The sequence below is a fragment of the Leptodactylus fuscus genome, chromosome 6, assembly GCF_031893055.1.
Source record: "Leptodactylus fuscus isolate aLepFus1 chromosome 6, aLepFus1.hap2, whole genome shotgun sequence".
NCBI lineage: Eukaryota > Metazoa > Chordata > Amphibia > Anura > Leptodactylidae > Leptodactylus > Leptodactylus fuscus.
This window is the reverse complement of record NC_134270.1, coordinates 61,074,071-61,091,383: the sequence shown is the minus strand read 5'-3', so window position 1 is coordinate 61,091,383 and position 17,313 is coordinate 61,074,071. Positions and strand designations below refer to the sequence as shown.

The 17,313-nt window shown below is 40.6% G+C and overlaps 1 protein-coding gene across 1 annotated transcript in view; it reads left to right on the top strand.

The window, feature by feature from the left end:
- The first annotated feature begins 12,742 nt into the window (after positions 1-12,742).
- BSX (brain specific homeobox) overlaps positions 12,743-17,313 on the top strand; it is a 6,178-nt gene continuing 1,607 nt past the window's right edge. The window contains exons 1-2 of the mRNA XM_075280098.1: positions 12,743-13,016; positions 17,307-17,313. The exon at positions 17,307-17,313 is cut by the window's right edge and continues 184 nt beyond it. Coding sequence (XP_075136199.1) covers positions 12,743-13,016; positions 17,307-17,313 — 281 coding nt within the window. The remainder of the gene's footprint in view (positions 13,017-17,306) is intronic.

Genomic DNA, 17,313 nt, shown 5'->3' with positions numbered 1-17,313 from the left:
CACTATTATGCCCAATAGTGGCCCCTGCACACAGTATTATGCCCAATAGTGGCCCCTGCACACAGTATTATGCCCAATAGTGGCCCCTGCACACAGTATTATGCTCCATTGTGGACACCCATGAACAATTATTATACTATGGGGTCTTTTCAGACCCATAGTGGCTTTTCAGACCCCAGAGTAAAATAATTAGAGACCCAGGGGAGATAAAAACATAAAAAAGACTGTTATTTACCTATACCTGGGTCCGCTGCTCTTTCTTCCACTGTCGGCCATCTTCAATGACGTCCGGGACGTCATATGACCGGGGACCCTGCGTCGCAATGCATATGGACGCAGGCACCGGACATATGACGTCAGGGATGTCAAAGAACTAGTCTCGAAGCCTGCCAGGAAAGGTAAGTAACACTATTTTATATGTTCTCTTACCTGTCCTGGGCCTCTGATCATTATACTTGGGGTACGAAAAGACCCTCGAGTATAATAGTGCTTGTGGGGCTTGCGGCGTCACCTACCGACCTCCAGCCGGTAATGGCCTATTAAAAAAAAAAAAAAAACGCAGCAAGCCCTGTCCCGGGCCCTGTGGCATCTGCTACCGCTGCTACCCCGGTAGTTACACTCTGGCATATAAGTTTGTCACAGACATGTTTGACTTCACTGTTACATTTACAATACTGTGGATTTTCGAACCTTATTTGCTGGAAGTTTGTTCCAACAGTAACAAATTGTACCAATGTAGAAACCTTACTGGAACAGGGACTATGATTAGAGATGAGCGAACACTAAAATGTTCGAGGTTCGAAATTCGATTCGAACAGCCGCTCACTGTTCGAGTGTTCGAATGGGTTTCGAACCCCATTATAGTCTATGGGGAACATAAACTCGTTAAGGGGGAAACCCAAATTCGTGTCTGGAGGGTCACCAAGTCCACTATGACACCCCAGGAAATGATACCAACACCCTGGAATGACACTGGGACAGCAGGGGAAGCATGTCTGGGGGCATAAAAGTCACTTTATTTCATGGAAATCCCTGTCAGTTTGCGATTTTCGCAAGCTAACTTTTCCCCATAGAAATGCATTGGCCAGTGCTGATTGGCCAGAGTACGGAACTCGACCAATCAGCGCTGGCTCTGCTGGAGGATTAGCCCGATGAAGTAGAGCTGAATGTGTGTGCTAAGCACACACATTCAGCACTGCTTCATCACGCCAATACAATGCATTAGCCAGTACTGATTGGCCAGAGTACGGAATTCGGCCAATCAGCGCTGGCTCTGCTGGAGGAGGCGGAGTCTAAGGTCGGACCTGAATGGAGACTGGTGTGGAGCGATCTTAGACTCCGCCTCCTCCAGCAGAGCCAGCGCTGATTGGCCGAATTCCGTACTCTGGCCAATCAGCGCTGGCCAATGCATTCTATTAGCCCGATGAAGTAGAGCTGAATGTGTGTGCTAAGCACACACATTCAGCACTGCTTCATCACGCCAATACAATGCATTAGCCAGTACTGATTGGCCAGAGTACGGAATTCGGCCAATCAGCGCTGGCTCTGCTGGAGGAGGCGGAGTCTAAGGTCGGACCTGAATGGAGACTGGTGTGGAGCGATCTTAGACTCCGCCTCCTCCAGCAGAGCCAGCGCTGATTGACCGAATTCCGTACTCTGGCCAATCAGCGCTGGCCAATGCATTCTATTAGCCCGATGAAGTAGAGCTGAATGTGTGTGCTTAGCACACACATTCAGCTCTACTTCATCGGGCTAATAGAATGCATTGGCCAATCAGCGCTGGCCAATGCATTCTATTAGCTTGATGAAGCAGAGTGTGCACAAGGGTTCAAGTGCACCCTCGGCTCTCCTACATCAGAGCCGAGGGTGCGCTTGAACCCTTGTGCACACTCTGCTTCATCAAGCTAATAGAATGCATTGGCCAGCACTGATTGGCCAGAGTACGGAATTCGGCCAATCAGCGCTGGCCAATGCATCCCTATGGGAAAAAGTTTATCTCACAAAAATCACAATTACACACCCGATAGAGCCCCAAAAAGTTATTTTTAATAACATTCCCCCCTAAATAAAGGTTATCCCTAGCTATCCCTGCCTGTACAGCTATCCCTGTCTCATAGTCACAAAGTTCACATTCTCATATGACCCGGATTTGAAATCCACTATTCGTCTAAAATGGAGGTCACCTGATTTCGGCAGCCAATGACTTTTTCCAATTTTTTTCAATGCCCCCAGTGTCGTAGTTCCTGTCCCACCTCCCCTGCGCTGTTATTGGTGCAAAAAAGGCGCCAGGGAAGGTGGGAGGGGAATCGAATTTTGGCGCACTTTACCACGCGGTGTTCGATTCGATTCGAACATGGCGAACACCCTGATATCCGATCGAACATGTGTTCGATAGAACACTGTTCGCTCATCTCTAACTATGATGAAAATAATGAGGCAGATTTGGTCACCCTCACTAAGACTAGGCAGGCTTACAGTGCTATAGGGGCCATACCAGTTGCAAGCCCCTCTGACACTTTGGTCTCCTTTGGTGTCTGGAAGACAATTTAGCATAAATCCATTTCTCCTATTTTATGCACTGAGACTTATGATACACATCCTGCCCACTCTGCTCTCTGTCAGGGGATCATTAACCTTTTAGGTTTTCACAATGTGGGGCCCCAGCATTAAAGTCAAAAGTAGAAGTAGGTGGTGTATAGTGTAGGATAAGAGACCTATAGATAAAATACAGAAAGCTGGGAAAGAGTCATAATATTCTTATAGCATGTCTACAGTCATGGCCAAAAGTTTTGAGAATGACACAAATCTTATATTTTCACATGATCTGCTGCCCTCTGGTTTTTATGTGTGTTTGTCAGATGTTTTTATCACATACAGAAATATAATTGCAATCATATTATGAGTAACAAAAGCTTATATTGACCGTTAGAATGAGTTAATGCAACAAGTCAATATTTGCAGTGTTGACCCTTCTTCTTCAGGACCTCTGCAATTCTCCCTGGCATGCTCTCAATCAACTTCTGGACCAAATCCTGACTGATAGCAGTCCATTCTTGCACAATCAATGCTTGCATTTTGTCAGAATTTGTAAGTTTTTCTTTGTCCACCCTTCTCTTGATGATTCACCACAAGTTCTCAATGGGATTAAGATCTGGGGAGTTTCCAGGCCATGGACCCAGAATCTCTATGTTTTGTTTCCTGAGCCATTTAGTTATCACCTTTGCTTTATGGCAAGGTGCTCCATCACGCTGGAAAAGGCATTGTTGATCGCCAAACTGCTCTTGGACGTTTGGGAGAAGTTGATCTTGGAGGACATTCTGGTACCATTCTTTATTCATGGCTGTGTTTTTAGGCAAGACTGTGAGAGAGCCGATTCCCTTGGCTGAGAAGCAACACCACACATGAATGGTTTCAGGATGCTTTACAGTTGGCATGAGACAAGACTGGTGGTAGCGCTCACCTCGTCTTCTCCAAATAAGCTGTTTTCCAGATGTCCCAAACAATCTAAAAGGGGATTCATCAGAGAAAATGACTTTACCCCAGTCCTCAGCAGTCCACTCCCTGTACCTTTTGCAGAATATCAGTCTGTCCCTGATGTTTTTTCTGGAGAGAAGTGGCTTCTTTGCTGCCCTCCTTGAGACCAGGCCTTGCTCCAAGAGTCTCCGCCTCACAGTGCGTGCAGATGCACTCACACCTGCCTGCTGCCATTCCTGAGCAAGCTCTGCACTGCTGGTAGCTCGATCCCGCAGCTGAAACACTTTTAAGAGATGGTCCTGGCGCTTGCTGGTCTTTCTTGGGTGCCATGGAGCCTTTTTGCCAACAATGGAACCTCTCTCCTTGAAGTTCTTCATGATGCGATAGATTGTTGACTGAGGAGCAATCTTTCTAGCTGCGATACTCTTCCCTATTAGGCCATTTTTGTGCAGTACAATGATGACTGCACATGTTTCTTTAGAGATAACCATGGTTAACAGAAGAGAAACAATGATGCCAAGCACCAGCCTCCTTTTAAAGTGTCCAGTAGTGTCATTCTTAATCATAACAGATTGATCTCCAGCCCTGTCCTCATCAACACCCACACCTGTGTTAATGGAGCAATCACTGAAACAATGTTAGCTGGTCCTTTTAAGGCAGGGCTGCAACGATGTTGAAATGTGTTTTGGGGATAAAGTTCATTTTCTAGGCAAATATTGACTTTGCAAGTAATTACTGTTACGCTGATCACTCTTTATAACATTCTGGAGTATATGCAAATTGCCATTAGAAAAACTGAAGCAGTAGACTTTGTAAAAATTAATATTTGTATCATTCTCAAAACTTTTGGCCATGACTGTATATGGAAGAGGCTGCTGAGCTACAGTAGATATACTGGCTTCCCGTTACTACAATCAGAGAAGATATCACTGAATGTTACTGTACCAGAATCATTCGCCATTGTGTAATGCTAGGTTCAAACCAGCATAGGCCTGTCTGTTGTTCTGATCCATTGGAGGACCATAACAACAGATAGGTGGACCGCTACAACAGTGGACACATATGGAGCCTGATGGACCCCATTAATTATAATTTGATCCATTGGGTGTCTATTTTTATTTTAAACTGAAACAGCTGGCCGAAAAAGTCAGTGTTGCAGCACTTTTGCGCTCGACAACTTTTGACGTACACTGCGGCTGAATCTCCAAATGGAGACTCCACTGCTGATGTGAACATAGCCTAAAACTGGTAGCTAAACAATTTTTTTTGACTGTATTGCAGAGGTATACTACCATACATAGAGTTGTGTCCTTATTTAAAGATATTGTCTGATAGGTTGCAAATAGTATAAAGGAAGAGTAAAAGCTAACTTACCATTTAGAGGTTCTCCATCACAATGATAGCTGTCTGCTCAGCTCTGTTGTCACCCCTTGATAATATGTTATTGTGACGATCCATTATTGTTCAGGTCACTGCTGCAGCTAATGACTGATCTCAGCAGTGATCTGTACATGGTATATCTGTAGAGGTCATAGTTGAGGCCAATAAAATCCACAATCCAACTTACTTTCCTCAACCCTGTGGCCATGACTTGCAGTTATATTGGTGACCTTTTATTTACCTTTTAATTCTCTTAAAATTCTTGAGCAGGGATTAAGTCACCCACAGAACTCCACTGTATCCACAGGTAATGCTGCCAGAACTCCATTCATTTTGCAGCAATAATTGTGGTGAACTATCCCTTTAAAAGTATTGTATATGTTCTTCACTGACCCCCTACTTCCATGGGTCTCTCTAATACAATGTGATGACTTAAAGAGAGTCTGTCAGCAGTAAACTGGTTATAAACCTAATCCTAATACCTAGTAGAGGAAATACAGTTTCCAGATATGCCTCTGTTAGTCAGCTCTGGAGCCCTGTTCTCTTGCTAATTGCTGTTATATTTACTTGTCCGTGAGAGGAAAAGTGCTTTAGGGGCATGCCATAGGTTCCCTTGGCTTTGGTCTCAGCTATAGTGTTATGATAATGACTGAGGAGCAAATTCCAGAAAGTGCAAAAACTGGCTGATTCCAGAGAGCAGTACCTAAATCCTACACCGTGCTGGTAAACACAGCCTGAATTGAGACTTATTGCTCTAGAGCAGGGGTCCTCAAACTTTTCAAACAGTGGGCCGGAGGCAGAGCAGGTCGCACAGACATCAGGAGCAGTGCCCTCCAATAGGTAAAGTAAAGTCGGCCATGGCCTGGCCTGAGCTCCCCAGGAGCTTCATTATAAATGCACGCCTGCCGGCGTTGTCGGTGGGGCCAGACAGAAGTGCTTGGCGGGCTGCATGTGGCCCACAGGCCGCAGTTTCAGGACCCCTGCTCTAGAAGCTTAGTGTAAGAAACAGATGCCTCTACAATCTGAAATCAAAACCAAAATCCACAGCAAACCTCACAAAGCAGGTCAAAACAAAAGACTGGAATCAAAAGAGTAAATGTACCCAGGCCAAGGTCAGTCCAAGAATTCACAGTAAATGCCAAAATCAGAATACAAGAGAAAATCTGTTAAACAAGCCAAGGTCAGAATAACAGCAAACAAACAGGTATGAAACTTTGTACAATTAACTAATAGCAGGCACATGGGAATTTAAGAACTGACTTTAGATATCCCTCCACAGCTGCTGATTGGTTCAGAGTCACAGAGTTCTGTATAGCTACAGAGTCATAGAAAGCTTCATATGTTGGCACGGCAACCCTAAAGCAACAGTAGCAAGCAGTAGTGCAGTGAGAAGAATATATACTGGGCATCCATACAACTAGATCCCTAACTAAGCACTACCATCATTTACATATGAATAGAACATAGATTTTCATGAAAATGGAGCTCCGAAGCTGAATAACAGACATATTTGGAAACTGTAGAATCACCTCTATAAGTTACTGTACTCAGGTTTATAATAAATTTACAGCTGACAGACTCCCTTTAACCTTTCTTTGAAGGTCACAAGAAGAACATAATACTGTTTCTAGGTTATTTCCTTCTCTGCCATCGTATCTCCATTAGTGCCCAGGCAAAACTGAAAAACACTGAAAATGGAAGAACATTTTGCAATTATTTGTTGGTTTCCAGTGGTTACAAAATAATATTCTTTGTCTATAATAATATTTCTTAGTGTCGACCTGTCCTCTCACTGACAGTTATTCAATCACTAAGTGTATCACAATGTATCAGAAGAAATCTAAAAGGGGTTGTATGGAATTAAAGGATATTTGATGTGAGCAAAAGTTGCGCTGTTTCGGGGGAAAAAAAAAGTTTCCTTCTAATGCCTGAGGCCTGGTTCACATCTGCATTCGGTAATCCATTCCTGGAGTCCGCATGGGGACCCCCCAAATGGACTACCAAACGCATTGCCAAGCGGCGAGCAGTGAAAGCAAACGGAAACCATAGACTATAATGGGGTCCGTGTGCTTTCCGCACGGTCTCTGCATGAGTCATGTGGAGAAGAAAGTAGATTATGAAGGACTTTCATCTCCGCATGATTCGTGCGGGCACCGTCTATGGGATCCGTGTGCTTTCATAAGCTCAACACTTGCCAATGTATTCGGTAGTCCGTTCGGGGGGTCCCCATGCAGACTCCCCAAACGGATTACCAAATGCAGATGTGAATCAGGCCTTACACCACATATTGTAATGCTTTGGCTTCCAAATCAGTCAATACCAGTAAATTCAAGAACAATGAAGTTTATGTTAGACCTGATATCTCATGGAGAAGCCAACTTGATCTCTCAGTCTCCTTCTCAGCCTACAAGGCTGTGTTATAAAGTACCTGTACTATACAAGAAAAGCCAGACTCTCATATCAAGAAGTGAAGCTAAGTGCAGTTTGACTGTGTTGTTATGGAGGAGGAAGATCCTGGCAGGAAAGTACCTCCCACGTTTCCCCGAAAATAAGACAGTGTCTTATATTAAATTCTCGTCCTAAATATAGGACATGTCTTATTTTGGGGGTGGGGTGTCTTATGAAGCGGGGGACAACCCGCTCCATAAAACATGCAGGAGGTTAGGCGAGGGAAGGGGGAGGTAAGCCACTTACCTTCCCCATCTTCATAGCAGCGCTGGTGCTGCTATTGATCGCGGCAGCAGATGTGGTGGGCGGGGCTTAGCGAGATTGCAGTTGCCAGGGAGCCTCACTTTGTGGGCATTGCAGCCAGCTGAATGCTGTGCACTGTGTTCCATGTGCACAGGAAAGCCGGCTGCCTCTGCAGTGATACTGGCTGCTGTGGGATGAGCTGGGAGAGCCGACTCCCTGCAGCATATGCACAGCGGGCATCTCCCAGCTCACCCTACAGCAGGGACAGTGGATACAACCTACGGTATCACAGCAGAGGCAGCAGCCGGCTTTCCTGTGCACACAGAACATCGCACACAGTGTTCAGCAGGCTGCAATGGTTTTTGGGGATGCCTTATTTTTGGGGGGTTCCTTATATTAGGCAATTAAACAGAAACCTCCCCCATGCCTTATTTTCGGGGGGATGACCTATTTTCGGGGAAACATGGTACTATCTTCTTTTACATTGTCTACAGAAAGCAGTAGATGAAACAAGTGGTAGGAGCTAGCACATAACAGATTTTTCCTACTGGCAAATAATCCCCAGTTTCCCACTTGTTTAACAGAAGTAAAACAACTGTTATTATAGAACCTAATAATGCCAAGAATGATTTAAAGTTTTAGTGTAAGTCCAGGGCCCATGTTACATAAATGCTACAATTTGCCTGCAGAGGAAACCGTGTATAATAATTGCAGCGTTTTACAGTTAGGTAAAAGTGGATGGGATTCAAGTGAATCCCATGCCCAATTTGTGGTAAAAACCGTACTGTGGACATGCTTCTATTACCGTATTTACTGTACATATGTTTAGTGGGTGACGCACAATTACCACCACTACTTATTGTGGACCACCTATATGATCTTTGACCTCAGAATCGCCTTTTGCATAATATTATGTGTTGGAATACAAAGTTAATAAGAAGGATGACAGTCAGTATAATAACATAACTCTATAAAATGGTGGCATCCTCATGGGTTCAAGGAAATGGCCCCTATTAAGTTCTATGATAAAAGCTGTGTTACTTTTATTAAACAAGTGTGAAGCTGGAACAAAATAACTACATACACCAGGAATTTTTTCAATAAAGAGATATATTTGGCTGCAGGACATGCTGGTAATTGTGGTTTGGCAATAGCTGGAGAATTGGTCTAGACAGTCTCTGAATTGGGCTACTTGTAGAACAGACCCCATTCAGTTCAGTCCACCTGTTGTATGAAGGAGTCATGTCTATTTAGTTAGATCAGGGGTCAGCAATCTTTGGCACTCCAGCTGCTGTGAAACTACAACTCCCAACATGCTCCATTCACTTCCATGGGAGTTCCAAGAACAGCAGAGCAAGTATGCATGCTGGGAGTTGTAGTTTAAAAACAGCTGGAGGTTTCCTACCCCTGAGTTAGATGGATTGAGCTGCCTGAACCACAGAAAGCAGGACAATTCCTTGTAACCACCTTCCTTATCCTGAGGTGGGGGCTAGGTAGATTTTACTCCAGACACTGACCATATATATATATATATATATATATATATATATATATATATATATATATATAATCAATTAAGCATCATTTATATTATTTATAATTACTGAAGACTTTAGGCAGAGGACAAAGAAGTAAATTCAGTTGTAAGAATGCCCCAAATATCCCCTGAGCCCCCTCCCCAACAAGCTCTGGTTATTCTCATTGTCTCCATAGAGTATGTTGTGATACAAGACAATGTAAATTATGGATTTCAGCTCTAGAACTGAGCAACCTGCAAATAAGGAAGGGGTGGCAATGTGGAGTGGGTGGGGGGCTGTGAGGGAGGGGAGTCCACAGAGACTTGTGACACTTGTTTCCATGGAATGATTGGAGTTTTCCTCCTGTGGATTGTGCGCCGGGCACGTTCATTAGCGCCTGATTGCCTGCTGTGTGCAGAGTGACAGCTCATACATATGGAAGCCATGGCTGCCCCAGACCCCTCATCTCCTCAATCCCAAGTCTAATTGATTGGAATAATGAATTTGTGCTACCTGCTGCAGGAGACTGGCACTGCCCTCTGCTAATTATCTAATAGCATGGCTGGCGAGGAATCTGCGCCATTACTGCACTTCTCACTCCTCACATTGGGGATGGACTGATGGAGACTCAGAAAATCAAAGTGCAGGCGGTAATAATGGCGGATTTAACTCCGTAATTACAGCAATTTGCGGCCGGGAATTAGTCGCTTCTGATGTCGGATATGGCTCTAATTTGGGCAAATTGACTTCAAGGAAAATGTTTTACATTAAAAAGCGACAAACACAAAAGATCCGAAGAAGAGAAGTGGCTGAAATTAACCTGAAGGCCCCAGATAGCAGAAATAAATGTATCAATATAAAGTTATAATGTATAAGGAGATCTACACACCTTATACTGAGGAAATCCTACTTATACAGGGATCACATATATATCAATGCTCTATAATGCACCAGCCCTGAATATAACAGGGGTCACGCATATGAATGATCTATAATGCACCAACACTCAATATAATACATGTAATGCTCTATAACACACAACAATAATATAAACGACACGTGGCTTAGATATGTAGGATTTATAATCTATTATGTACTAGGATAATATATATGTAGTGTCTATAAAGGATATGATTTACAGGGCTTACTTATATATAGTCATAATTGTCAGAACGCATTATTCACTAAAATTACATATATGTAAAATCGATGTGTAATATATGTGAGATACAAGGCATATAGTACGTAATAATCGTGTCTATAGTCTATAAAGTACATAGATCACATATGTGTAGTAATGATTCAAAATATACTAATATATAATGTACAGGAAATACATATAAGAAGAGTCTATAGAATAGAATGTATAGGGTTCGTGTAATGTAGAGGTATTAAATATGTGTATAAGTTATAATGTACAGGAATCACATATATGTAAAATGGCTAATATATAATGTACAAAGATCACATATATCGTATTTATAATGTATAAATGTAAAGATATGTAGTATATATAATATAGAGGGATCGCATATATGCTGTATTAATCTATAATATATAATATACAGTTATCAAATGTATAGGCAGACATCAGATGATTGTGATAAAATGACTTTTCTCCACATTTTGTACCCACCTCTTCCTAATCTGTGTCCCACAATCCTTATTGCCATCAGACACTTCTCTGCTGCAGTCGGGTCGGTAGTGATTTGGGTATTAACAAGTATCAGACTCACCTAGCATAACAGACTGTGCATTACATAGCATTCATTATACTGGAGACTTTATACAGCAGGCAATCTGCACCATACATTATATATACGTGATACACTATACAGTACACATGCTATTCAAGACATTACATATGATACACTATATAGAATGAGATCAAATGCACGCAAAATAATAAGAAAGGGTTACACAATATAGGGGGCAGACTCACCATAGTCCACATAGTCGGGCTCTACTTTATGTTTTGTCAATTTCTTTTTTTATTTGCTTTTCGAAATATTTAGTGCTGTGTAAATATCTTAAATATACAAGAGTGATGACATTCCGTGAAGAACTGCAGATATTTGTAATCATAGTAATAATAATTAATTATTATTATTATTATTATTATTTATTATTATTATTATTATTATTATTGTAAAATTAATAATGATAATAAAAATACCAATATTAAAACCAGTAATGATAATAATTATTATTATTACTACTATTATTATCATATTACCCCTGAATGCATACATGTAGCGCAGATCCTTACACTCTATATACCCCCACCATGCCTGCATTATATATATATATATATATATATATATATATATATATATATATATATATATATACACACACATTTATATATACTGTATATATACTCGATATATTGTCGATGAGATAACTGGATATAGAGGAATAATATAAGTTCTATATAATCTATAGATATATGTATGATAGGAGAATATACAGTATATTCCTATGTATGACTTATTGTATAGAGCAGCTGAATAAACCCATTTAATGGTGCGGAGATTGTGTCTAGACAAGGCTCATGGATGGATCAGCCCTAATTCTTTACCTGTATTATAACAGGTCTGCAGTGACTTACAGGAGACATCAGCACTTTAAAGACATTATATATTACCTAAAGATTGTATAGTGAGTGATTTTGCGATCATATTAGGAAAACATAAATATATATATATATATATATATATATATATATATATATATATGCTGTAGAGACACCTAGAACTTACAGGTGTATTGGGAGAGACGATGGGCACCTATAGTTTTTCTTTAATGCTAACGGGACCTGGGATTCGTACATTGAATAAAGATATATATGTATATATAATAATAATCATTATTATTATTGTGAATAATAATAATAATATTAATCGATAATATATATTACATGTTATCAATTAAGTATATCTATAAGTTTTATAGAAAGATAATCAGACACACTTGTCGCAGACACATACACATACATACATGGCAGATATTATAGATATTGACATATAGCTGCACAACTATCAGTATATATGTGGTGTATATAGTGTTAGCGCTGACTGTTGCAGTGACTTTGTATCTTGTATTTCCGCTGATATCTTGCAGTTATTAGCAGATGAGGTGATAATGAGCTCTCATCATATAATATAGAGGCGATTACTGCGCGGATTCAGCACCTCGGTCAGCGCCAGCAGTGTAATGTCTATGGAGGGCTGCGCCCCCTCCGCCCCTGCGCCTCATTGGCTCTCAGGAGAGGCTCCCAGGCCCGTGGCCCCTCCAGTGTCTCCTCATGCCCACCCTCCTCATCCTCCTCCTCTGCTGAGTGCTAGCAGCAGCTGCTGGAGTTAAGACCCCTCCAAGCTGCAGCCCATTGCTGGTACCTCCAGTGCACCCTCATCTTCTTCTGCAGAGTCTGGGATCCTGGCAGACCTCCTGGAGCTGGGACCCCTCCATCCCCTCCAGGCTACAGTCCATTGCTGACACTCTCAGTCCTCTATGTCATCCTCTTCACCCTAATCCTCACCATTCTCCTCCTTGTAATCCTCTTCCTTCTTCTGTCTTGAGTGGTGGATGTCCTCAGCCTCTCCTGGACCTGTGTATTATCTGCTGCCTCCAGTGTCCCAAGTCTCCATCAGCCACTCCAGGACCCCACAGGTGGCACCATGAATCTAAACTTCACCTCCCCAGTGCATCAGGTGTCCACCCAGAGACCAACCTCATTCTTCATAGAGGACATCTTACTGCACAAACCCAAACCCCTCCGAGAGTCCTCCAGCAGCAGCAGCAGCAGTCACTTCGGTGCCAACACCTTCACCTCCAGGGTGCCCCTATTGGACTATGGCTACCCCTTGATGCCAACCCCAACAATCCTGGCTCCACACCCTCACCATCCGTTACACAAACCCGAACACCACCCCTTCTTCCTGGCCACCTCAGGTGAGTGACACTGGGATAGGGCCTGACAATAGACTACAACACCCCGAAATATCTTGTAGATGTGTAAATAATAATAATAATAATAATAATAATAATAATAATAACAAATAGATCTATCACTACTATTATGGTGACCGCTAATAATAATGAATTAGATTTGTTAGTTAATTGTTTATTGTTTGTTATTTTACTAATTTGTAATTATGTAAAACAAAGACAGAATTAATGGGAATAATAAAAGAAAATAATAATAATAAAAAAATTATTAAATTCGTAGTCTCCTATGTCCAACAGATTCATTTACAGATAGATATGAGATGGATGGAGATATAGATAGATGGATGGATGGATAGATAGATAGATAGATAGATAGATATGAGATAGATGGATGGATAGATAGATATGAGATAGATGGATGGATAGATAGATAGATAGATATGAGATAGATGGATGGATAGATAGATAGATAGATAGATAGATAGATATGAGATAGATGGATGGATAGATAGATAGATAGATAGATAGATAGATAGATAGATAGATAGATAGATATGAGATAGATGGATGGATAGATAGATAGATAGATAGATAGATAGATAGATAGATAGAAAAACAGAATTTCTAAGGGAATAAACAGTACACAGAGACGAGTTATCCTTTATAAAGTGTGAATTTGTTATGTCATTTTGACATGCTTTGATAATCGGTGATCCTGGATCCACTAGGCTTGTGATATTGAGTAAAGTTTATTGTACAATGTTACAAAGTAACTGTCATTTCCACTGCAGGAGTTATCCTGGTGTGTTATTTGTTTGTTACATAGGACTGCAAGTAACAACTGATACATTATCTGTAGTCAGTGACTTATTAATATTTATCTGTGGTGTTACATAGGACTGCAGATAATAACTTCTACATTATCTATTCTTATTAAGTTATCACTATGTGTTATCTGTGGTGCTACATAGGACTGCAGGTAACATCTACTACATTATCTGTATTCAGGGACTTATCACTGTATTATCTGTGGTGTTACATAGGACTGCAGGTGACATCTACTACATTATCTGTATTCAGGGAGTTATCACTGTGTGTTATCTGTGGTGTTACATAGGACTGCAGGTGACATCTACTACATTATCTGTATTCAGGGAGTTATCACTGTGTGTTATCTGTGGTGTTACATAGGACTGCAGGTAACATCTACATTGTCTATTCTTAGTAAATTATCACTGTGTGTTATCTACGGTGTTACAAAGGACTGCCACTAATTCTTTCTACATTATCTGTTGTCGGAAAATTAAGCAAAAAACGATTGCCACTGTACTCAGAGATATATCATCTAGAATTAGTGTTAGTGGGAATAAAAGTAAATCTCCTGCGTTACCGGATCGCTTTAATCAATTCTACACATTCGGCCCCGCTACATCTGAGCTCATTTACTAGTCTATAATAACTGTGAATTCATATTCTTAGATTTATAGGGCACCTTGTGAATTGCACAGATGTAACTATGATTTGATAAGATGAATCATTAAGGACAGAAACACACAAAAAAAAAACCCCAATAAACATCTGCTGCCCCTGCGCTTTCTTAAGGATGTTTTTTGTAAACTTTGTATAAATTATATTAAGAGCCTTAAATGAGCGGAATTTCCGATTTCCATTGCAATTGTTCTGTTTACCAAGAAACACTTTGTTATGTGGGATTTAGTTAAGAAGCCATCTCTTGTCTGCCACCTGTTACATGCTGGGAGCCTTGTGTCTGTACAGGCTGCCAAGTAGAGTATGGACCAGCCTTGAGATGTCTGTGATACTGTGACATGTAGAGACATTCCAGGTGATATTCTATCACTGCAGGTATGGCCGCCTTTATTGCTGTATATGTGACATATATAATACTGTATATAACACAAAAGCCAGGAGGTCCAGACCAGAGCAGAGGAGCAAATCTGTGACCTGATCCTACCGTAGACGGACTTATTACTGCTAGACTGACTGACCGAACTGTAGTATCAAGAATGATGATGATAATAATAATAATAATAATAATAATAATAATAATAATAATAATAATAATAATAATAATAATAATTCAGAAAATAGTAACAATACTAGTAGAATAATGACAACTATAATAAATCTATGAAACAGAATGACTGAAGCTGATGAGTCCAATTCTTTGTACAATAAACTGTATGGAAAGATTCATTCCAAATACATTTCCCAACGAATACATACAATAGATGTAAGGACTAAACGAGTTACAATTTTTGCATATTCATCTTTGTAAAAGTAATGAGGAGTATATATAATATAATAATATAGCAAATATTGGCTAAAAACCATACACAATGGTGATCAATATCATAGGTTATACCTGCAGTCCTATGTAAAAGGACAGATGACACTTGGCGATAACTATATTAGGCTGAAGTCACACCTTGAGCGAATGCTGCGTTTGTTGTTGCAGATTTTCCTGAATTGTTTTTAGCCAAAGACAAGAGTGGATTTAGAAAAAAGGAGAAGTATAAGAGCTTCTTTTGTATTTCCTATTCTACTCATGACTTTGCCTTAATAAAAGTTTCCCTACAATGTGTATCCTCAGTATTAGTGTAGACAATGCAGTGGTGTTATCTACAGTCCTATGTAATAAACCGGATCACTGCATTCGCCAAACTTCATATTGCTCTCTCTCTCTCTATAGCTACATCTGTATTAATATAATTGATAAATATTACGCAAATAACATCATATACAGTAAATCATAGACTTACTTTTGTGATAAAATTTATTTAACATTTTATAAGACTAATACATAGAGCATATATAAATGTTAGTTCATTTAATATGTGCCCCATACTTACCTGAATATATGCACCATGCTGCCTTGTGTTCATGCACCATGATGTCCTGTCCTCATAGAATATTCTGCTCTGTATATCTGACTTTTCAACATATATATAGAACATGCTGCCTGCATTTATCCCTAGTCCCTGCTGCCCTGTGTCCATGAATCCTATTGCCCTTTGTGTTCATAGACCATGTTGACCCTGTGTTCATAGAGCATGCTGTCCTGGGTACATGGATCATATTGACTTGTGTGTTAATAGACCATGCTGTCCTGTGTTCATGTACACCATACTGTCCTATGTGTCCACAGACTATGCTGTCCTGTGTCCATGAATTATATTTTATAGTGTCCTGTGTGTCAGGACATGCTGTCATGTGTTTAGGAATATTTGCCTGTATGCTATAAGGCCATGCTGTCCTGTATGCTATAGACTATGCTGTCCTGTGTGTCTATACACCACGCTGTGCTTTATACAAGGATCACGATCACATTGCCCTGTGTGCTCATTGACCATGATGTCCTGTGCGGTGTTCATACATCATACTGTCATATATATCTACAGATCGTGTTGCCCTGTCTATATAGACTAGTATATGCTATCCAGTGCTTCCAGTATTCCTGGGGTTCCTCGTGCTCTTATCAGAGTTTCCCCAAAACACAACAATAACAGGACTGTACCTGTCACTTACACAATGGGGGAAGGAGGGGGAGGGATAAATTGATTTTAAGCCTGATCTTACATTCTTTACAAAGCAGTGGGTATATTTAAGGCAACTATAGAATACTTAGGATATTATAGAACAAGCTTTTTTAAGAAGTAGAAAGGACATTAGAGGTTCTCCAGGAGTGTAAAAGGGTAAAGGGATTCCCCTGTGATATTAACATTGTGAATAACTGCTGTAGACCATGCTGTTGTGTGTCCATGAACCAGAATGTCATGACTCTATAAACTTTGCTTTTCTGTCTTCATAGACCATATGCTATTTACTATATCGATGTGTTCTCATGTGGCAGAGGGAAATATATGTCCTGCTCCTGCTCTATGCTGCCCAGTATACATAGATCTTATTGCCCAGTATACATACATCTTATTGCCCAGTGTCTATACATCTTATTGCCCAGTGTTCATAGATCTTATTACCAGTATACAGACATCTTATTGCCCAGTGTCTATACATCTTATTGCCCAGCATACATACATCTTATTGCTCAGTGTCCATAGATCTTATTGCCAATATACATACATCTTATTGCCCAGTGTCTATACATCTTATTGCCCAGTGTCTATACATCTTATTGCCCAGTGTCTATACATCTTATTGCCCAGTATACATACATCATATTGCCCAGTGTCCATGTATCTTTATTGTTCATTGTCCATAGATATGGATAGTTTTGTATTCTTTGTCTTCCTCACTTGGTGCTTTCGCCCTCAGGTCTGCC